The 15,558-nt window shown below is 50.0% G+C and overlaps 1 protein-coding gene across 9 annotated transcripts in view; it reads left to right on the top strand.

Moving 5' to 3' along the window:
* The window catches only part of JAK1 (Janus kinase 1), a 246,903-nt gene that overhangs the window by 214,839 nt on the left and 16,506 nt on the right, over positions 1–15,558 (top strand). For all 9 annotated transcript variants that reach the window (XM_045477694.1, XM_045477687.1, XM_045477686.1 and 6 more), the window contains 7 exons: positions 1,840–2,026; positions 7,722–7,828; positions 10,684–10,827; positions 11,570–11,657; positions 12,075–12,202; positions 12,820–12,955; positions 14,834–14,985. In XM_045477694.1, coding sequence (XP_045333650.1) covers positions 1,840–2,026; positions 7,722–7,828; positions 10,684–10,827; positions 11,570–11,657; positions 12,075–12,202; positions 12,820–12,955; positions 14,834–14,985 — 942 coding nt within the window. The remainder of the gene's footprint in view (positions 1–1,839; positions 2,027–7,721; positions 7,829–10,683; positions 10,828–11,569; positions 11,658–12,074; positions 12,203–12,819; positions 12,956–14,833; positions 14,986–15,558) is intronic.

The raw sequence follows: 15,558 nt of genomic DNA, 5'->3' as shown, positions 1-15,558 counted from the left end.
TCCCTGGCAGTTCTGACTGGAACAACCCCAGTCTTCAAAAGGAGACTTCCTGAGCAGCCAAACCCCGAAACTTTCCTCCTTGTGGCCCTTTCTTTCTTCCCTCAAGAGACCCATGTCAGGGATCCATGGCGGCTCTGGAAGGTAGAATGTGGCCAGAAAACCAGTTCAGACCAAACATTTGTCATTTAGTGCATTTGTTCGGTGACAGAATCTCAGACACAGAGCCACATCTGTCTGTGGCACTCACAGGTACCAACCAGTGCCAGGAAGGCCAGCTTGGCAGCCTGGCCTAACACAGCTTTCCCTGGATGGTAGCTTCAGACATTTTAACGGACGACTTGCCGTGCCGTGGTTTGACGAGTGGAGATGACTCTACTTAGTGACTCTACAGTAGCTGGAAGCTAGCAACGATGTGAGAGATACCCAGAAAGCAAAGATAGAAACCAGAATTGTTGACCTTACCTCACTAGACTACAATACTCCCTTTGTCATTCATGCAATCTTAAATACAGGAAATGGGGTATTTTAAAAGACCATGAGTTTTACAGAATTAGTCCAGACAGATACACTAGTGTTGACTGGGTTAGCACCAACTGGGAGAACTGGGATGGCAGGGGGTGGGGCTGCAAGGTGGAAGTGAGCACATTAGTGCACCATAGCCCTCAGACACTGGAAGGAAAAGTACTGGGGAAGCCCTGGGGACTAGACTCTGTTCAGAGGGGGAAGAGGAAATGGCAGAAGGAACCCAGGGCTGTCAAGTGTCTGGGTACCACTGCCTACCTGGGAGCCTTCCTGTACAGCAAGGCCTCGTGGCTGATACGGCCACAGCGGGTCAGAACTTGTCAGCTTTGTTGTTTGGGCAGCATGCCTGTCTTCTACATTCATCAGTCTGTGAAGGGAGTATAATGTTGTTAATATGGATGGGCGCACGAGACAGCCTAACTGCCTTCTGAGGTGGAATTGGCTTGTGCTGGACCAGGAATGTTGATGACTCAGGAGTGTGGTCCGCCTGGTGTCAGATTACCTGGGGAAAACAGGATCATAGATACGATTACTGGCGCAGTTCATTTTAGCTCACCAGATGCTGTGCTGACCACTTTACATGTCCTCATTTAAACCTTATACTGACCCTGTGAGATTGACCCTGGCATTATCCCCATTGTACAGATGAATAGAACCCAAGGTTTTGCGATCTTAAACATCTTATCCTAGTATATACCATAAGTAGATCTTTCCGACCTTCATCCTCAATGACTAAAATATTTATCTTTGTACAAAAAGTGCCCGTGAAGGAAAGCTGCTTATACTTCCTCTCTGTGGTACTATAGAATCTGGAAACGGACCAGACCACTGACCACCACCTCCCAGAGGGGTTCTCCTCAAATAGATGCATGGCCTGGAAGGGCTCAGTTTGAGAGACTTCCTGGATAAATGTAGTTATAGTAATGATTATTTCATGCATAATAATATTTTCAAACCTTTACGAAGCACCTTCTAAGTTTTTTACTTTGTCATGCAGTCACAGCAACGTTCCTGTGAGGTTGGTTTTTCATTGAACTCCATCTTACAGGTTTAAAACGGGGTGATGCTATTGTAGAAGTCCTGCTCTGTTAGGCTTTCTCTCTAGTGTTAACTCTCTTTGATCATTGTCTTCTTCTGGACTTATTTATTGTTTACTTGTTTGTAATAAATATTTATTTTTGAATAATTATAGATCTACAGAAATGTTACAGAGATAGTACACAGTTCCATATATCCTTATTCAGCTTCTCCTGTTGTTGATACATTTGCCTGAGCCTTTTAAAACAAATCGTTTCTGGTCATTTTCTTGAATGGCAGGTGGTGGGTAGCCAGAAACAGTTCAAGAACTTTCAGATCGAGGTGCAGAAGGGCCGTTACAGCCTGCATGGCTCGGACCGCAGCTTCCCCAGCCTGGGGGACCTCATGAACCACCTCAAGAAACAGATCCTGCGGACGGACAACATCAGCTTCGTGCTGAAACGCTGCTGCCAGCCCAAGCCCCGAGGTCGGTCTCCCCTGGCCAGAGCTGGGCCCTGTCCCTTCGAGGATCCCCTTTGCCCCTTGCTGATGCTCTAAGACACGGATCAAGCAGAAGCTGCTGGTTGGTTTGAAGAAAGTGGCCCCTCCCCACAGTTTCTAGGTGTCCTTCATTTAGTTTTGTTATGAGTCTGTCCTGAACTTCAATCCTGGGCCTCAGGTGTCAGCATTGTCTATACATAAAAACATACACCTTTTCTTAGCATCTCAGGCTTCAGAAAGAGCACGTTTAGGATCAGTAAACGGAAGCTTACCACTTTCCTCTTTAAGGTAAAATGTTCCCCTGTGAGTGGTTTATTTTCTGAGAAATGTTCCTAGTATATCCTCTGTGGGTCAAGAACTGTGGTAAATGTAGAGAATCAAATGCCTGACACTCAGGCCCCTCTCTACAAGGGTTTCCAGTCTAACATAGAAAATGTTTCAGGTAAACAAGGCCACCGCACTATGTGATGGCTGTTTTCATCAACACCTACATATCAGACCTCAGGCTTGCAAAGAAGCGCATGGTCAGAATTCCTGAGTCGTGGACTGGAAAGCTGCACAGAGGTGGATCTTGAGCCTCGTGTTGGACAGTTAGCCTGGCCACTAGATAAGGGCTTTTCCAACAAAGCATGTGTAGGGGCAGTGTGGTAGGCCAAAGCAGGAGCTGCAGAAGAACAGGGGCTGAAGGGCTAATGCATTCAGTGAAGTTAGAAAGAAGAGGTAGGATGGTATGCCTGGGCAGCTCAGCTGGTTGAACATCCAGCTCTTGATTTGGGCTCAGGTCATGATCCCAGGGTCATGGGATCGAGTCCTGCGTTGGGCTCGATGCTGAGCATGGAGCCTGCTTAAGATTCTCTCTCTCTCCCCAACCTGTGCTCTCTTTCTCTAAAATAAAATAGGGTAGAATAGAATAAAATAAAAAGAAGGGGCTGATGAGACTGGGAGAGGGCAGATTTGGGTCCTAGGAGGCCTTGGATGCCATGCCAGGGAGCTGAGCGGGGAACCATAGAGTCAGGGAATAAAGTGGATGGGGGGATGACGGACTCAGCTATTCTTTTTGAAGCCCCATGGTTAGTGTCACTGATATCCTGCAGGTGAATTCATCACCTCTTAGAATGTGAGAACTGGAAGGACAGTTAGGCATCACCTATTCAAGTGCCCCATTTTAGAGGTGAGAAAATTGAGTCCTGTAGAAATGAAGTGAGTCTCACTGAAGGTCAGGTCAAAGAGGGGTTTGAGTGCCAGTCTACTCCAGATAGTTTTTTTGACATTCCCATAGTGTGAGGTGCTGCCCTACATGTGTCACATCCTTCCCTCAGAAGGGGTCAGGCCTCAAAGGGCAGGCAGCACATTTGGGACGGGCAGGCCCCAGTAAGTGTGGTCGAAGATACTCTGAGGAGTCTCTTTATCTGACACATCTTGTTCTTTTAAGGGAATTTGCCCGTGAGCCTTTATGTCAGGGGTGGGCAGAGGATGCAACACCGGGACAGAAAGGGGCCTGGGTTCTTGATGTTTGAATCACTGTTTGGTCTCCCAGCCACGGGGCTGCCACTGCACTCAGGGAAAGAGGAAGGTCTTGTGTTCTTGTTGATCAGATAGGGTTTCCTGCCAGCTTCGAGGGTAACTGCAGCCTTTGTTTTCATGCTTGAAGATGTTCCGCGAGGGTAAAAACACATCTGCCACTTGGCCCTGAGACCTTGGCCTCAGAGGGAGGTAAAATCTTAAAGCCCAACTACCCTATTTACTTACATAATCTGTCTTCCAGGTAGTACAGGCAGATTGGTGGTCTCCGGGTAAGGTTGGGGGGGATGGAGGGCAGCAGCCACAGATAGTGAGAAGTGGTGGCAGATGGGAGGCTGGGACAGGATTTCTTCCCTGGAATTAGCTGGGTAGGTCTCTGGTGTAGATTCCTGTCCCTCCCAGTCCAGACCAGGGAGCCAGTAGCCATGGCAGGAAAAGCATGAATCCCTCTCTCATGGCTTCCCTTGGGGCCCCTGGAACTCCACACTGAATGTCCCTCCCACTTGAATATGAACTATTCAGACAGGCTCTGGGTCTATCTTACCACGCTGTGACTCATAGGGTGGGTACACAGCACCTGGCACAGAATCCACGTTCGCTGATGTCTGATAATTACAGCAGTAGCTACCATACTGGTGGGTACCTAACTAATTTCAAATGCTTTACGTGCATATTTGCATTTATTCCATCTGTACAATAGCTCTTTGTAGCTGTTACGGAGATGCGGAAATTGAAGCCCAGAGAAGCTCAGTGCCTTGCTAGTGGTGTCAGTACTAGTTATGATAAAAGTAGCAGCAAGTTATGATGACGATGGTGATGGTAATGGGTACTATCATGTGCCAGGCCCTGTCATTTAATCTTCCAAACAACCCGGAGTATGTTGTAATCGCCATTGTGCTTGCCCAGGTAGTTCGAGCCGGAGTGGGGAATTGAACTCAAGTCCTCTGACCCACCTCAGATGGTCTTTTCCCTACATCACACTCTGCAAATGCACAGGGGCAGCCATTAACCCATGGCTGTGGGGCAGGGGCCAGTTCTCCTGACCTGGGGGAGAGGAGGGACTGACGGGGGGCTTAGGGAGAAAGGAAGAACAAGCTCTGAGGATGAGGCTGGCTTCTGTGTGCCCTCAGAAGCCCTCTGTCTTCCCTCTACCACATGCAAATTAGAGAAGTGAGGAAATCATGACTATTAAAGAAGGTCGTTTTGGGTTCCTGAATGCCTCTGCCCTCCTAACTCTAAGGCTCTGATAGCCAGACTCTGACCTGGGTTTCTTACTTGAAAATGCAGCTGAGAAGCTCCTCATGGAATCAGCGAAAAGCAGGCAGCCCTCAGAGTGGATGTGACAGCAAAGCAAATCCACATCTCTGTGTCTGGTCCAGCCCCACCACCCCTCTCCAGGCCTGAGGGCGGCCATGTCAAGAAGGGGATAGGGACCCAGCAGGACTCACTGGCCTAGTCATCGCTGACCCACATCCTCATCTGTGGAGTCACGCTGGGTGTTTGATTTCTGCAGCCTTTCGCTCTGACACTGAAAGCTTCTGCAGGCCGTTGCCAACCAGCTGGTACAAGGATGGTGACACTGACCAGGATGTAATGCTGGTCTTAACCACAACAGCTACCAGTTTTGGAGTGCTCCCTAGATGCCAGGCACTGAAGTGAGCCCCACCGTGTGCATTCTCATTTATCCCTCACAGCAACCTCACAAGGGGCACAACTGTGTCTCCCATTTTTCCAGTGAGAAACCAGGCTTGTGGGGGTTTAGCGGCTTTCCCCACTCACATGGTTGACTTCAGTGCCACATTCCCCATAGCAGCCATGCAGATCATCATCCAGTAAATGGTTCCTCTTTTCTTTCTCCTCTCTCAGTCCAAAGCAACTCTATTGCCCTGACTCTGCCCTGGGGACACTTTCCAAGTGGCCCTTTTTGATGTCTTTTCTCCACCAGGGCAGTCCTGAGTTGGCCTGTTTGAATCTGATTTTATCCAGCTGATTGCCTGGAGCCAGGGTAACAGAATGGGGGGGAATAGACTCTGGAGAAAGGGTACCCAGAATGTGATCACAAGGGGAACCTGTGTCTGAACCTAGTTTCTGGCTCTAGAACCTCCTCTGAGGTTGGTGTTATTACCATCCATGTTGCCGATGAGAAGATCAGTGTTCAGAGGAGTGGAAGGCACACTTGTCCAAGGCACACAGTAGGGGCAGAGACAATTTGAACATAGGAGGACACCAGTGTCTCAACTCTTAACCACTATTGTACAGATTTTATAGTAAGTAGATTTAAAAATCTAACTTAGGGGCACCTGGGTGGCGCAGTCGGTTAAGCATCCGACTTCAGCCAGGTCACGATCTCGCGGTCCGTGGGTTCGAGCCCCGCGTCAGGCTCTGGGCTGATGGCTCAGAGCCTGGAGCCTGTTTCCGATTCTGTGTCTCCCTCTCTCTCTGCCCCTCCCCTGTTCATGCTCTGTCTCTCTCTGTCCCAAAAATAAATAAACGTTGAAAAAAAAAATTTAAAAATCTAACTTAAATTTTTTTTATCTTATTACAAAATTTTATTTTTATTTTTTTAACGTTTATTTGTTTTTGAGACAGGGAGAGACAGAGCATGAACGGGGGAGGGTCAGAGAGAGAGGGAGACACAGAATCTGAAGCAGGCTCCAGGCTCTGAGCAGTCAGCACAGAGCCCGACACGGGGCTCGAACTCACGGACCGCGAGATCGTGACCTGAACCGAAGTCGGACGCTTAACCGACTGAGCCACCCAGGCGCCCCTATTACAAAATATTTTAAGAATTTTTTTCGTCTTTGAGAGAGAGAGTGCAAGCGGGGTAGGGGCAGAGAGAGAGAGGGAGACATAGATTCCGAAGCACGCTCCAGGCTCTGAGCTGTCAGCACAGAACCCAATGCCAGGCTCAAACCCACAGACTTTGGGATCGTGACCTGAGCCAAAGTTGGATGCTTAGGGACATCTGGGTGGCTCAGTCCATTAAGTGTCCAACTTCAGCTCAGGTCATGATCTGATGGTTCGTGAGTTTGAGCCCCGCGTTGGGCACTGTGCTGACAGCTCCGAGCCTGGAGCCTGCTTCAGATTCTGTGTCGCCCTCTCTCTCTGCCCCTCCTCTGGCTCATGCTCTGTCTCTCATTCTCTCAAAAATAAGTAAACATTTAAAAAAATTAAAACAAAAAACCAAAAAAAGGAAAACAAACAGTGCCCTGCAAGGAAGTGAAGAATTGAGAGACCATGTTTGAGTTACTTGGCCTAATGTAGGGACCTAGTACTTAGTGCTCATGGATGAAGTTCTTCCAGGGTTCCAGAACCCTCTCACTGCCAGTCTGAATCTGGAAGGTGCTCTCTTTCCCCACAGTGACATAGCTCAAAGTGGCTCCATGGTGGGAAGTCTCCTGTGGGTTATAAATTCCATCAGCCTCCTGTGCTCACCCTTGCCCAGCAGATTTTGTGCAGTGTTCAGTTTGCTGTTTGAATTAGTGGTATTTGGGGATGATCTCATAATCTGTACATTTAGATAGCACCTCCTTGGAGTCAGGCACTGCTGGGAGCCCAGAAAGGTTCAGGCACAACCTTCTCTCTGGATTACTTGTCCTGTTTTTTTACACAAAACCAGTGTTTTTTTTTACCTTCCTAACTCAGTTCCCCTCACTCCCTAGGCCCAATGTACTGCTTCTTCCTCCCTCTTCAGCTCTCATCCTTCAGTTCCCATCCTGATTATTCATTCACACATTTAACAGATCACTTACTGAGTACCTACTATATGTACCAGGCTGTGGAGGTAGAGCAGGAAATAAGATAGATAGTGGCCCCTGCCTTCGGGGAGTTTCTGTTCTCAGATTTTAAAATTTCACTTCCTTAGGCAAACCTTCCCTGAGTTCTGCTGCCAGAACAGACCCTGCTCTCGCAACCTTGAGATCAGCTGCACAAATGGGAGCTTTCCTTTCGATTGGTTGATTACTCGATTAGCTTAGGCTCTGTTATTTGCCTTAGCAGCTCCTGGAGGGCAGGAATCAGGTACTTAATATTTGTCGAATAACTGAACCAACAAATGTACAAATGTTGTGTTCAGCAAGCCCCATGGTTCGGCAGACGTTGGCCAACTGGGATCTTGGACCTTCGCTGCCCTGCTCAGTCTTCTTCGTTCTCTCCCGCAGAGATCTCCAATTTGCTGGTGGCTACTAAGAAAGCCCAGGAGTGGCAGCCCGTCTACTCTATGAGCCAGCTGAGTTTTGACCGGATCCTCAAGAAAGATATCGTGCAAGTGAGTCATTGCTAAGGTTCCTGGGTCCACCTTGGTCCTGCCTTCCCATGGCAAGCAGTCTGAGGATTTGGGGGACTGAAGTCTGGGTTTGGGGAAATCCTGTTGGAAAAAACAAAAACAAAAAAACCGAGACTTTTCTTTTGTAGTTAAAGCTGTTCAGCCAGCACCCTGCCATTCTACCCAGCTTTGCTCATGTTCCCAAGAGACACTTTGTCTTTGAAGGAAATGGATTAGTCAGGCTTTGTGGGGTTATCTAGGGTTACAGGACCTTCCGGGGAGTGGTCTTCTGCAGATAGAAGGAGTTGGAGAACTTGGTGGGAATGCTGACAAGGCAAGAGTAGGGTGTCCATGGGGGGAGTCTGGGCTGACGACCCTCGTTAACCCACCACACGCTGTGACAGAGCACTTCTAAAGTTCAACCCTGGGCTTTCAGATGATGATTCCAAAGGGAGCAAAGCTGGGGGAATACAGAATACAGTAAGGAGGCAGGAGAACTGCCTTGAGAGATAGGTCCCTTGGACCATTGTCCCAGCTTGGGAGGCCTCTTGCCCAGAGTCTACAGCTGTAGGCAGGCCCAGTTTCCCTTGTAGCTGCCCTCGGGCTAAGGGTGTGAGGCCCAGGGCAAACCCCATGTTCTCTTCCATGGCCCTGCCCCAGTGGAGCATGGTGTGGAGCCACACACCAGGGAGGCCAAGGAGACAGCCTGCCAGCAGCCTTGGAGGGAAGGAACGTTTACTGCCTGGGAGAAACTGTGACACTTTGGAGGTGTTGGAGAATGAATTGTGGGCTCACGTCTACTAGGGAGCCTAGTGGAAGGTGGCAGGCTTGGGGTTGGTTTGCTAGTATACTTTCTTAGGTTAATCCCTGAAACTGTTGGGCGGGGTTTCAGGGCATAGAGGTCCACAGCTGCAGCTGCCTCTCACTTCCCTTGATAAATCCTTCCCTGAGGGCCAGATTGTGTTGTGTTCCGTCCTTCTGGTGGAGTTGGAGCTGTGGCCAGAGATTGAAATCACCAGAATGGCAGTACCCTGGGTTTTTTTCCTGCCTAAATTTGGTCCTCTACTTGGGCCCTTCCTTCTTTCCTTGCCTTTGAACCTCTGCACAGATCATAGCCACCCTCTGTGCCCCCGGCACTCATCTAGCCAACAGTGAGCACTTTCACGTGTCACGCATGATGGCAACCCTTGGCAGGTGCACGGTGCGCTGGAGGAGCCAACTCGCATCTTAAGTAGATAATTGTGTTACCAAGACACAAGTCCTAAGTAGGGAAATACAGCAGGATGTGGGACTGTCAGATGGGACCATGCCGCTTAACCTCGGGAGGACAGAAATGGCTTCCTGGGAAAGCGGCATCCAAGCGGAGTCCCGGAGGATACACAGCAAGCACCAGACAAAGGCAGAGGGAGCAGCACGGAAGGAAGCCAACGTGTAACACGCAGGACCCTCCGTGGGGTGCTGTGGAGGCCTGTTGCCATGGCTTGGCTGCTGGGATAAGCAACCCTTCTGGGGAAGAGTAATTATTCTGCAAGCATATGGCTTTTACGGGATGTTCTGGGAACACAACTTCCCATAATCTTGATGAACCGCTTCATGACAGATGCAGCTTTAATGAATAGTCACAGGACCTCGCCAGGATATGGGAGACAGGGCAGATGCATCGCCACTGTGCTATGACAGATGACAAATGGTGGCATTTGTGCAAATTAATATACCCGATTAACGATTGTATACATTCCTGTAGGGGCAGGGCTGATTCCAAGGGAATCCATTTTCTGCATTTACAGAACGTGCTGGCATAATAGAATAATAGCACCATAACTTAACAGACTTTGCGAGGTTAATGTCAATAGCTTGAGAGTGCCTGAGTTTTATGAATCACGTTTTGGTTTCCCAATATTAAGAATGTTTAACTCAGAATTATTAAAGCTTGAACTGGGAGACTCCTTAGAGACAGATGATTATGTGCTAAGGGCTTTTTGCTTTTTGGGTATGAGGCTTTTAGTCCTCATACCGGTTATTTGGTGGTATTATTCTCTTTCATATGTGAGGATACTGAAGGCCCGTCCTTCCAGTCTGTGCCTCTGCCTTGACACCCTTCCCCCGCTGTGGGATTGTGAGGGCAAGTCCACATGTAAATGCATCACAAATTTTAAAGCTTAGCGCACATGTGCATATACAGACACACACACTGGGTAGATAGCTGAAAAACGAACAAGTGCCTGGTCTAGAGGGCAATCAAACAGAACATATCAGCCAGCAGATCGTTTCTGCCATGATGTGCCAGACTCTGTACCTGGAGCCTTTATACCTGCCTCTTCACTTGATTCTAACACAGCCCTGGGAGGCAGGTACGATTGTTATCCCTGTTCACAGAAAGGGGTTGAGGAAAGAATGTCTCAAGTTAAATGGCCAGTGAGCAGTAGCATGATCACTAATAAGCCCCTTTTCTTTGTACCCTAGCCTGTAGTAGAGGAGCCCCCGTGGGGTCCTCTCTGAGTCCGCTTTGGAGGTGAGGATGGGGCTGCTGTCATTGGAGGCTGTTGGTGGCACTACTAGAAGTTTTATGATTGGTCAGGATTATGTTTTAGCCACAGGTTGTTTCCTGGAAGTAGAAGGGAAGGAACTGTTTGGGACTGTAACTGTCTCCTCAGGCCCAGGAAGTGCCACATCTGTGTTTGGTTAAATAGCTTTGTATTTCTTTTGGAGGCCTGACGGGGACAAGACATGGGGAGGCTGTGATCTTTGGAGGCTCTTTTGCCTTCGCCCCGCCCCTGCTGGTATTCTGTGTTCCCATTAAGTCCTCAGTGCAGCCCCAGAGAGGGGTCATCACCCCAACCTCCTGCTTCCTTCATCAGGGCGAGCACCTTGGGAGAGGCACGCGGACGCACATCTACTCTGGAACCCTTCTGGATTACAAAGATGACGAAGGAACTTCCGAAGAAAAGAGAATAAAAGTGATCCTCAAAGTCTTAGACCCCAGCCACAGGGACATTTCTCTGGTAAGTGTCTCCTTCATAACCCCGTCCCCTCTTCTCCCCCAGTTCTGGAGCCAGTGGAGCACAGTGAGCTTGGAAGAACCTTTGTCTTTAGTTTGGTCTTGTGGTTTCCAGACTCCTCATCTAGTCTGGATGCCTTTCTTTGAGTACAATCTGAGATAAAGCCAGTGTGGAAAATAAGTGAGGGAGGATTGAAGATGAAGTGGGTTGAGCAGCCTGTCCCTTCCTGGCCCTCCCACTGTCCTCCTGTTTCCTATCTAGAGGTCCTTGTGGTGGAGCCCAGGACTCTACATAGTCCCTGGTGTATCACTTCACAGTCTACAGAATTAAAGCCCAGACGAGTAAAAGGACTTACCCAAGATCCCACAAACTGTTAGAGTGATAAAGCCAAGTCTTGACTGAGATCTGCCTGGTTTTTTGTTTATTCTAACACAGTGCCAAACATTGTTATTTCTCAAAGTTTAATGGAGAGAAAGTGGTGGATGTGCGTATCTAATGGGGAAATTGTCAGCTAGCCTCTCCTTCCAGCCTGGCTCTGTATCCTATTAGGTTGTCTAAATATATGCCGTATCCCAGCCGGCTTAGCAATGCCTCTGGACAGGCAAGGCCAGGGGAGCAGTTTCAGGGCCTGGGATGACAGTGATGAGTTTTCCTGGGACCCATTGACTTTCCTCTCAGCAGAGCCCCTTTGGCATCAGAGCAGTAGAGTCTGACCCTTAGCATTCCTTGTCCTCTTCTCCCACAGGCCTTCTTTGAGGCAGCCAGCATGATGAGGCAGGTCTCCCACAAACACATTGTGTACCTCTATGGTGTCTGTGTCCGAGACGTGGAAAGTAAGTGTATTCGCTGTGGAAGGGGAGGTTGCCCTGGCTGGGAGCGTTGGCGCTGGGGGGATGACTTGGGGCTGATGCCACCTTTACCTTGCCTGGGCTTCTTGCCTCTTGCAGCAGTTCTTGTGCTTAATAGTGGATGTGGAATTAAGCCCCATTTGTTTTTTTCACTCATTTCTCGAACGTTTACTGTTGCCAGCCCTGACCGCACACGGTGCTGGACCCGGGAGGGTGGGGTGAGCACGCTGAGAGAGAAGAAGGCGCTCTGGGCGGGGGCAGAGGTGTAAGCGCTCATTCTGCTGTTTGCACCTCACAAGGATGGTTGTGTCCTCCCAAGCCGAGGACCAGTCAGTAAAGTGGGCTCCCCTCAGGGGGTGAGGGAAGATACTGTCCCTACTGTGGCTGCTTTTGTGCCTGTAGATATCATGGTGGAAGAGTTTGTGGAGGGGGGGCCCCTGGATCTCTTCATGCACCGGAAAAGCGATGTCCTCACCACACCGTGGAAGTTTAAAGTTGCCAAACAACTGGCCAGTGCCTTGAGTTACTTGGTAAGTATGTTCTGGAGTCCGTGGTGGCCCCCATCAGGAACCAGAATGCCCGAGTGGGTGGTGGCAGGAAGGGACTCTGGTGAGGTGGGCTGGAGGGGCCTGGTCTCTGTGGTTAAACACAGGTGTGCCTGGTGCTTAGTGGCCTCGACCTTGGTCATTTGGGGCTGTTCGTGTGCTTGTGTACGAATCCTGTTTTGATGGAAATCGTATCACGTCAGAGGACTGACTTCTGTACTGCACTGTAGGTAAGAGTGGAAATAGTGCGATTCTTGTCACATGAATGAGTGAAACCGCCAGCGTCAGTAGTGCTTACCGTGGGTCAGCCGTTCAGGGGTCCTACACGTTCTCCTTGGTGTCATTCTCACAAAAGCCCTATGAGGCCCACTCTGCCATTATCCCCGTTTTACTGGTGAGGGGACCAGGGCGCAGGGCCATGGTGCAATACACCCGAGTCACACAGATGACTGGGGAGAGAGCTAGGCTGCCCGGGCGTGGCTGTCGCTGGGGAATATGGAGAGATGATGTGAGGAGCCAGGCTTGGAAACGGAGTGAAGGAAGGAGGGAAGACGGGCAGCCCCATGGGCAACTTGACTGAGTTCACCCTTCTCACTCTGCAGGAGGATAAAGACCTGGTCCACGGAAATGTGTGCACCAAAAACCTCCTCTTGGCCCGTGAGGGCATCGACAGCGAGTTCGGCCCGTTCATCAAGCTCAGTGACCCCGGCATCCCCATCACCGTGCTGTCCAGGCAAGGTGGGTCTCCCCTTTCCTCCCACCCCAGTTCCCATCTGTGCCCTTCACCCTTCCACCCTCCCTGTCCCCACCTGAATTAAGGCCAGGCCAGCAGGGAGAAGGGGGCTAGGGCTCTGGTGTGTTTCCTTTTAAGAAGGACACTTTAGCAGACAGGCATCTGGTGCTGCTGCTGTGCCCCGGGGGCCGAGGGAGATGTGGAGGGTAGGGAGGGCCAGTCCCTGCCCTCTGGGAGCTGTGTGGTAGGAGGAGCTCACCCGAGGCACGTGTGGTCCTGACGATAAAAGAGCTGTGTTCAAGGTGCTGGGGTAGCACAGAGGGAGGCTGCTGGGCCCAGGGATAGTCACAGAGGTGTCGAGAGGAGCCGTGTCTCCTGGCCCTCCACTGTAGTTGGTGAGCTGTTGGGGGAGGCCTCCAAGTGATAACTGTGCTCTTGTGGCCTTTGAATGAGGTCATCGTGAACTATAGGGCTGTGAAGGAAAAGACAGGCCCAGGAGCCAAGACACTGCAACCAGCACTGCCCAAGTAGTACTCTGCCTCTTAGCCTTAGAGGCCGTGTGTGGGATCTCAGCGTGGCCCTGGCCTGTGACGGCCAGCCACCAAGCACAGTGCTGGGCTCTTAGAGTTTTGTTCAGTAGGTCAAAGAATGGGCTAAGTTTGGAAGGGAACCAGGATGAAAACAGGCCTTACAAATACAACTGAAATCATTCACTCCTTAGCAGGGAAATGGGAAGCATTCTTTAGTGCCTATGTAGTGCCCCTCACCCGCCCATCTCCCACCAGTCAGCAAAGATTCAGCCCTGAATCTGTCCCGGGACCTGTCCTCAGAAAGCACCTGGGGCGCAGACACTGGTGACTCCAGAACTAGTAGAGGAGCCTGGGTATCCCCAAGAGGTGCCGGTAAAATGCTATGGGCATTCAGAGACAGCGATATCACCTAGCTGGGGACAGAGGTGATTCAGGGAGGCAGTGGGATTTCATCTGGGCCTTGTGGGTCAGTGAGGTGGGCCTGACTGTGACTGCCTCTGTTTCCAGCAGGAGCCAGGAGGCTGTTGCTGGAGGCCACAGTGCTTGTTGAGGGACACAGCAGGGGTGTCTACTCAGATCACTGGCCTTGGCAGGAAGCCAGAACAGGGCTGCAGAAGTAGCCAGGTGCAAGAGATGTATGACAGCCTCACCTCAGGCTTTCATTCCCTTGTTCTTTCCCACACGAAGCAAACACACAATTGCAGGGTGATTGTGCAGAATGCATGAGTGAGGTTAGCCCATGCCTGCTCTGCATGTATGGGCCTCTTGTCTTTCCCTGCCTTTTCTTCTTCTTTTTTTAATGTTTATTTATTTATTTTGAGAAAGAGAGCACACACACAGGCGAGTGCGGAAGGGGCAGACAGAAAGGAAGAGAGAGAATCCCGAGCAGGCTTTGCCTGTCAGTGCAGAGTCCGATGTGGGCCTTGATCTCACAGACTGTGACCTGAGCCGAAATCAGGAGTGGGATGCTTAACCGACTGAGCCACCTAGGTGCCCCTCTGCCTTTTCTTTCTTAAGCCTTTGTTCTCCTTCCCCCGGGTGTTGGCCTTCCCCAGGGTGCTTTGCTGTCATCTGAGGCCAGAGCTTCGGAAGCCTGGCCCTATGTGACCCTCCTGGGGGCTTGTGATAAATGGACACATCTGCTGGCCCTAAGACTGCTGCATGGTGGAGCACGTGCCAGGGCAGAGAGGCCTGGAAAGTGGCACCCTTCACAAACTCACCCCGGGCCCATGTTTGGAAAGCACTGCTGAAAATAGTTTCTTCGTTAGCTCACAGTTTCTGCTGCAATGACAGTGATTTACAACCCTGGCATTTCCAGAAACTGATCTGGAAATCTCTCTGGTCTTTTTCCAGAGTGCATAGAGCGAATCCCGTGGATTGCTCCCGAGTGTGTTGAAGACTCCAAGAACCTGAGTGTGGCCGCTGACAAATGGAGCTTTGGAACCACACTCTGGGAAATCTGCTACAATGGCGAGATTCCTCTGAAAGACAAGACACTGATTGAGGTGAGCAGTTGCTTTCCAGGGTGAGAGCTGAGTGAGGACTCCTTGAGCCCTCGTGAACGTCTCAGCAGTTGTCAGAGAGCCTCATGTTGTGGGAAGAGATGGAGGCGGCTTTGACTGTCCTCCACAGGCTTACTGGCTGTGTGACCTCGAAAGTGTCACTTAACTTCCCTGTCAGTTTCATCATCTGTAAAATGGGGATAAATACTACCTATTTTGCAGGGCTGTTGTGAAGATTAAGTAAATGATGAAATAGTGCATGCACAATGCCAGGCACACGATATGTGCTCAGTAGTACATTATGGTAGTGTTTATCTCAGATTTGAAGTACCTGTTAGCAACATTAACACAGATACTTGTTGAGTTTCTACTGCGAGGCATTGTTCGAAGTAAAAGCTGGAGGCTCACTATAAAATAGACACAGGCCTTGGCTTCCCTTGAGGACCTTAGGGTGTGATTAGGAGAGTTCGCCTATAATAGCAAGAACGAGGATTCTTCACATAATATGTGAAACCAGCGGCCTAAGAATCCTGCAACTTAGATACAGCAGTGCCATCACCTTCATTTCACAGTTCA

This window comes from Leopardus geoffroyi, chromosome C1, assembly GCF_018350155.1.
Source record: "Leopardus geoffroyi isolate Oge1 chromosome C1, O.geoffroyi_Oge1_pat1.0, whole genome shotgun sequence".
Classification (NCBI taxonomy): Eukaryota; Metazoa; Chordata; class Mammalia; order Carnivora; family Felidae; genus Leopardus; species Leopardus geoffroyi.
Note: the sequence above shows the minus strand (reverse complement) of the source record. Positions and strands in the feature narration are given on the sequence as shown.